At 42.7% G+C, this 7894-nt stretch overlaps 1 protein-coding gene across 1 annotated transcript in view; it reads right to left on the bottom strand.

Annotated features, from left to right (window-relative positions):
- map3k21 (mitogen-activated protein kinase kinase kinase 21) overlaps positions 1-7894 on the bottom strand; it is a gene marked incomplete at its 3' end in the record, with an annotated part of 30881 nt that overhangs the window by 1580 nt on the left and 21407 nt on the right. The window contains 6 exon segments of the mRNA XM_080848530.1: positions 4-176; positions 1082-1179; positions 2102-2252; positions 3304-3408; positions 4669-4791; positions 5976-6216. Of these exon segments, the coding sequence (XP_080704656.1) occupies positions 4-176; positions 1082-1179; positions 2102-2252; positions 3304-3408; positions 4669-4791; positions 5976-6216 (891 nt within the window).

Here is a 7894-nt window from a genome sequence, read left to right as displayed (position 1 = left end):
CGCCGGGTCGTCGTGGTTGTTGTCGTTTGCGGACGTCGCCACCGTCGCCGTCCCCCCCCCCTCGCCTTGGTCGTCCTTCCACGGAGGTAGATCGATGTACACCTGACTGGGGAACTTCAGTTGCTTTGGTTTGCCATCCAGGCCGTCGACAGGGGCGGCCTCATCTTTACCTGAGCCTGAACGATATTAAAGCAACACTCTGTAACAATCCTACTTTAACCCTAACCCTAACCCTCCTCTTTACCTGAGCCTGAACGATATTAAAGCAACACTATGTAACAATCCTGCTTTAAAATAACAGCTTGAAACAAATTGTGCCGCTACAATTACTTTTAGTATGGAGAATGGCCTCTCCACCATTGCCATCGGGGGGTCTGTAGGGAAATACCTGCAGTCAATAAGATTTCTGGAGCCGCCCGGTTCTTTTTGTCTGCGCATGTGCCACTAGGATCGGGTAGCAATTTTGATTCAGAGCTAGCCATCTTTCTGCTGGATTAATAAATAGTTTATTTGCTGCCCTGCTTTGTCTTGTCTTGCACTCGCTTGATGTTTAGCTGTGCAAAGTTATTGAGTTATTGATCGCTAGTTTGTCATACACGAGGAAAGCTAATTTTATCAGGTTTCGCCGATAAGGGGAGAGCCAAGCCAAAAACAACATAGTGCTGCTTTAAAGTAACAGTATGCAACATTTATACTTCAGGATTAGGGTTAGGATAAGCAGTTTTACCTTTAAATAACAGCTTGAAAAAAATGTGGGCGCTACAATTTATTTAATTATAATTAATGGAGAATCGCCTCCGTGCCATTGCCATACCAGGGTCCATAGGCATATAACTGCTAAATGTAGGATTGCCTGACGCCGTCCGGCTTTCTACTGTCTGCCGATCTAGTGAGTAGCTTATTTGCCGTCTTGCTTTGTCTTGTGTTGCACTGTGTGTGTGTGTGTGTGTGTGTGTGAGACGTACCCTGTTCTGCAAACAGAGCGGCCAGTGGTACAGCAGGCTTCTGTGTCTTCAGTGAGTGTGTGTGTGTGTGTGTGTGTGTGTGTGTGTGTGTGTGTGTGTGTGTGTGTGTGTCTTACCCTGTTCTGCAAACAAAGCGGCCAGGGGTACAGCAGGCTTCTGTGTCTTCAGGAGGCTGGTGGACCAGGGGTTACTCCCATCAGAGAGCGGCCGCACCCTGCCAGGGGAAACAGCGCTGTTAGCTCACACACACGGGCAGGGACTACACTCAAGAGAGACACACACTCAACTAAATAAAAATCATAAAATGGAGTGCATTCAATGAATTCCTTCACGTTACACCACTGGCTAAAAAGACAAATATGAGATTGACAAAAATAACACCAACAAAAAAAAAAGGAAACGTAAATAAATGTAATATTGTTGTGTTATACTGTATGTCGTTGTTGTGTTATATGTCGTTGTTGTGTTATATGTCGTTGTTGTGTTATATGTCGTTGTTGTGTTATATGTTGTCCCTCGTCGCACCAACAGGAAAAGCACTCCAAATGTCGTTGTATGCAAATACGATGACAATAAAGGCTTTTCTATTTTCTATGAAACATCCTGCAGTGGTCGCTGTTGTGTCCGGGACCCGGTGGGGGCACGCATTAAAGAAGTAAGATGCAGACGTCGCTATTAATGTAACTGGTATTTATTCGTAGCCCTGGTTCATCAGGAGCGCAGCTTTGTGTGAATGCAGAGTCATAATCCATAAGTGACAAGAGAGTGAACGATGGGAGCGCAGCCCATTTATAGTTCCCCCGTGACCTGAAGGATCATGGGAGCTGAAGTGGCAATATGAATACACAACAGTCACCTGACTAGACTCAAGACACACAAAATCACCTAAATAAAAATCATAAAATGTAGTGCATTCATTGAATTCCTTCACGTTACAAATATGAGATTGACAAAAATAACACCAACAAAAAAAAACATGAAATGTGAGGTACAAAAATGTAATATTGTTGTGTTATATGTCGTTGTTGTGTTATAAGTTGTCACACCAACAGGAAAAGCACTCCAAATTTCGTTGTATGCAAATACACTGACAATAAAGGCTTCTCTTAAACATCGTGCAGTGGTCCCCCCCTCACCTCTCCGCGCAGGTCCCCCTCTCTTTGGTCTGGACGGAGCTGGGTCCCCACGTGCGCCCCTTTTTCTTGAAGCCCCTCTTCACGTCCTCAAACTCCTCCGGCTTGTAGATGGTGCTCCGTCCCCAGGTCCTGTTGCTCTCGTCCAGCGTCACTGCAACCACAGTCACATCAGTCAGGCAGAGCCACGAGCCGCTTGGGATATTTTATATTATATATATATATATATATATATATATATATATTTATTTACACATTTTAAGAGCTCCACAGCCAGTTTATGTAGTTCTGTGTTAGTCTTCAACGGTAAAAACCCATCAAACATAAAACACACGCTTGGTTAAGAAGCTGGTCGAGTCAAGTGAGGCCCCCTCCACCACAGCAGGCGGGATCAGATCAGATCAGAACACCCACATTCACACACACACTGCAGTTGACAGCATATGCTGGTTTAGATCAGAACACCCACATTCATACACACAGACTGCAGTCTACAGTATATGCTGGGTTAGATCAGAACACCCACATTCATACACACACTGCAGTTTACAGTATATGCTGGTTTAGATCAGAACACCCACATTCACACACAGACTGCAGTTTACAGTATATGCTGGGTTGCACCAAACATAACAAGATTACTACATTACTGTCCACTGATTAAAGTATTGCAAATCATTTGTTTCTGCCAAATAATTGTACAGGACATATGTTTGCACAGGTAATCCATGTGTGTGTGTCTGTGTGTGTGTGTGTGTGTGTGTGTGTGTGTGTGTGTGGACATATGTTTGCACAGGTAATCCAGCATGTCATTGAGCTGCAGCCTATGTCATTACGCTCATTATTACACAAGTCTGTCATGGTGTCTTGAGTTCAGGAGATAAACCTCATGGACTGACTTCTTCTTCGAAAAATCTAAATGCCCTGGCCAGGAATCTCAAGCTGTAAATGAGGCCAGAACACTTACAAGAAACCAGTCCAAGTTCTTTGTGTACCTTCCTGAACTCTAGGAAAATCGCAACCAAATTATCCACATAGGCGTCAAAGCACAGAAAGCCAGCGTTAGGTCCTGCCACATTTGTGTATCACCACTGAGCAAAGCTTAAACAAACACAGACACACACACACACACACACACACACACACACACACACACACACACACACACAGGTGGCCAGAGTCCCACAAAGCCACAGGTTCCTTGCCTTTCTTCCTAAAGCCACTAGGGGGACCGCACTCGCTTGTGATATCCACATCCTGGTGGTACACAAACAGACTGCCCCTTGGGACTGTCTCAGAGCGTGTGCTGACTGGAGGAAGAGAACAGCGTTACGCAACTGTGACAGGATGGAACTCACCTGAGGGTCATGCTAGGGGTTAGGGTTAGGGTGATGGCTTGTATGACCCTGATGGTTTGTCTTGCAGCAGCAATGACCTGAACAGCTGTGATGCTCAGCTTTAAATGGTCACCGTGATTGGTTGAATTCTTACACCAATGAGAGGGGTGCGGGTTGGTTTGCCAAATCAAATTCAAATTCTAGTATGCTTGGTGTTATGACTGAAAACCAAGAACTAGACAACTTGCTAATGCGTCTTATTTAGTCTACACTGCCATCTAGAGGTACTTAAAGGGCAACATTCCTGGAACTGGTTATTCAATCAATGTCAAGCAATTGCAGATCAAGGATTTAACCACAGCCCTCAAATAAAATCGACTACTTACCACTAAACATATGTGGCACATATACTGTTACATTTTGAGAGTATTGCCAGGGCTATATCTAGTCACATTACCTATATGGCATAATCAGGCTCAATTTAAGTATTAACTGGGTTCATCTACAATGCTACAATGGTAAACTCATTCTAAAACTGTTAACCTGAACAGCATCAATACGCTGGTACTGCAAAGACCATTCTGATGCTATAAACTTTCTTAGCATTAGTATGGTAGCACTGCTTAACAACTTCAATTTCCCTCAGGATTAATAAAGTATCCATCTATCTATCTAACATTACTATGGTAGTTATGCTAAGGTCATACTACTACCCTTTCTAGTATTTCTGTACTGCTAAGCTCATCCAAATAGCGATATTGCAGCAACTTTAGTAATACTAGCCTAGAGATAAGAGTATTGTTATGGCGGGACATAAATACAATTGAATTGAATTACTACACTTGTTATTAAAGTTTTAACCTAAACTTAACTTGCATTGCTATTTAACTATGAGCAGCTAAGGTCAGTAACAACTACTATGCATGCTAGCAATACTATGCTAAGCTATATCCAAAATCCAAAATCTACGGTGATTGTTGGGATTACTATGGCAGTTCTGGGACACTGCACAGGCCAGGAATGGTGATGACTTAAAATAATAATAATAATTATAATAATTTTAATTGATTTAATTTGTAGTGCACTCTACATTCAAACAGAATCTCAGAGTGCTACATAGTTAAAAACAGCCCGTAACAAAAGGATAGTGTAAAAAAAAAAAAAAAAACATTTTAAAAGCACAGCTTAAAAAAGAATACGTTTTAAAAAGTAGGAAAGGCCTTTGTGACGTACGCTGTATGGCCCGCAGGCGAGGGATGAGAGTGGGGCTGCTGGGGGGGCTGGTGCTGGTGCTGTTCAGGCTCCGCCTCTTGTCCATGGAGGGCGACGCCTGCACTGTAATCTTATGCTGGAAGTCTGGGAGAGAGGGTCGGGGGGATGGTTAAAACAAATATTATCAGATCAGAATCATTTATTATACATAATTTATACAGGTTTTATTATTTATAAATATGAAATACTAATAGGCTGTAGAAATAAGCAATGATTGTGCAATGACTAGCTCAATACTATTGTCAACAGTGCTATATGTATAGGTACTTTGATTCAAAGAAATTACTGAACAGTGCTAATCATAGTGCTTGAAAGATTTTTTTTTTGATGGATTGAGTAAGGCTAGGCTGTACTTGTCAGGCTATTCACAGACTCCAGATAATTGTCCTCCATCATAACTGTCTTCCAAAGTAAGGTTTGACCACAGCACGGCATAATTGTTAGGGTCACAAACTACTAGTGCAGCCAGCCATGGAAACACACCTCAGCATCAGTACGGACTAATGGCTTCCTAGTGTTATGGCATTACCCTGCCCACAAAGCTGCCTCATCGTAGCCATTAGCTTGGCCACTGGTTTCTTTTCTAAGGGAGGAGGAAGTTAGGAGGTTTCCTGTGCTGCCTCCCTTGTGACCTTGACCAGCCAATCGCATCCATATATTTGACAATTGAATTTCCCTCACGGGATTAATAAAACTTTATCTATCTATCTATCTATCTATCTATCTATCTATCTATCTATCTATCTATCTATCTATCTATCTATCTATCTATCTATCTATATGAGGTATAAAGATGTCCTTGCTTATGGAGTTGATACAGCTTGACTATAGAGGGTGGCTTTGGAAGCAGAGGCGTGCAGATGGGGGTTTCAAGCGCACTGGTGTCCCTGTCCTTGACATCCCCAAGGTTCCATCAGAACATGTTTGAATATTCTTTGTCAAAAGCATGTTATTATAACACATAAAAACATGCATAGTAAAGCCTCTTTTTTTTACAGGATTTAAGATGGTCTCCCTTTTGCATCTTCTTGGGAAATATTCAGTATGCTGGTTTTTTGAGGAGCCAAATCCAACAACCTCCCAAACAGACTCTCCCTATCCTACCTGGTGAGCTTACCTGAGGCTACTCTCCCCATCCTACCTGAGGGGCGGCTACTCTCCCCATCCTACCTGGTGAAGCTTACCTGAGGGGCTACTCTCCCCATCCTACCTGGTGAAGCTTACCTGAGGAGACGGCTACTCTCCCTATCCTACCTGGTGAAGCTTACCTGAGGGAAGGCTGATGCGGTTGCCGTCCTTGAGCTTGAGTCGGCTGCGCTTGAACTTGCCCTTCCTCTTCTTGACGTTGGGCTTGTCCTTGTTGAGCTGGAGGATGAGGATGTTGAGCTCGCGCTCCAGCACGTTGATCTCCCGCTCGGCCAGCTGCTGCTCCCGACGCTTCAGCAGCTCCTCGTGAGACTTCTGCTGGAGCGCCGATCGTGTCAGCTCCTCCTCACGCGAGCGCAGCTCCTGACCACAACAGATAGATAATAATAACAATTCATTTGATCTTTTACGCACTTTTCATTCAAAAGAATCACAGAGTGCCTTCATATTAGAAACTAACTTTAATAATACAATAAAATAGTTAACATAAGCATAATAGAAAACTTAGTGGTGCTAGATTTAACACAAGGCCAGAAATGCCTTCCTGAATAATTTAGGGTTATAATTTTTAATAAAAAGTCCAGCTTTAAAGGAGTCCAGCGTCTGCCCCAAAGATGACCCAAAACAGAGAGCTGGGTTAGACTTGTATCAAGTGGTCATCAAATATCACATCGAAACACATATCTAGAAGACAAGAGCCCTGTTTGGCTCAAATCCTCTGGACAGAGGTAGTCACAAGTACATCAAAATAAGTATATTCTCTACAATATTCTTAATTTCAACATTGATTAAACCATGGGACAAACTTTGTTTGTACTAAGGGTCCCTTAATATGCTTGAAAACCTTGTTTCAGTTCAACAGTGGTGGTTAAAGGAGGGAGCAGGCATCCCTGAGCAACCTGGCACATACATCGTTTAGTACCAAGAGGTCAATGAGTTAGTCCTCAACCCACCACACTAAGGGCTCAAATACACATAAGCATTTTTTTTTTTTAAACGGGACGCAAGCAAATGCATTGATTCCTATGGTACGGCGCGTTTAGCGTGTGCGCCCCTTCTCCACCACGCGTTGCGTCTTTGAAGCGTTTTTTAGGTGCGCTAAAAGTTGAACCATTCTCAACTTTCCAGCGCAAGGCAGGGAAGCGCACCGCTTCTGTTTTGGCCGCCGCACTTTGCCAAGGCGTTACTGAAGCGTTTCTGCCTGAAAAAAGACGCGTATGTGTATTTGAGCCCTAAGGAGATCTATTTGTATTAAAAAACTTTCGAGCACACAGACACGACAAGTAGGCCTAGAACTCTTGATTTTATAAATCATATTTTATAAAGGTCATTTCACCTTCTTGAAAATGCAGTTCTTGGAGGAAGACATAAATATCTTTTTACACAGGTTCAACTAATTAACTGCCTTCAATCATTACCTTTTGTGGGTTGAAATATTCAGCCCCTCAATGTTTTGCATAGATATCAAAAGTAATACACATATTACCTCAATGATAAAAAGGTCATAAAATGATTACTTTTTATTATTCTATTTATATAGGCATGACAGGCCAGTACTGTGAATCAGTCATACATTTTTTAAACAGGTTGAATGGAGGTCTACTGTCTGTTTGCATATAATAGCTTCACTTTAAAGGTCTAACAATTCTACTGTATTCACAGGATGGAGTTGTGGGGGTGTCAGTCTTGGTAATGAAGACCAAGAGTAAATGTGTGTCTGAAACGTTACACTTCAGCACATTCTTTTCAAAAGGTGCAACTTTGTTCTAAGTATCCACTCGATCTATAAATAGCCTATTGGGAACAGTAGTCGTTTCATGAGACTCGAGTGGAATGGGAGGCACTGTAAAACAAACTCGTGCCCGAAACTACAGCAGAGGCCGAAAACAAACTTGCATCATCTGAGCATTAGTTTGACACTACACACCGGCCTACATACTACACCTTTGCGACGTATAGAACTGCTCATTCACCTAGGGCTACGGATCACTGGCTCAGAGAAAGAGAGAGTTTCAGTTCCGGCAGCCCCATGGCCAAGCGC

This window comes from Sprattus sprattus (assembly GCF_963457725.1).
Source record: "Sprattus sprattus genome assembly, chromosome: 12".
Lineage (NCBI taxonomy): Eukaryota > Metazoa > Chordata > Actinopteri > Clupeiformes > Clupeidae > Sprattus > Sprattus sprattus.
This window is presented reverse-complemented; position numbering and strand designations above follow the sequence as displayed.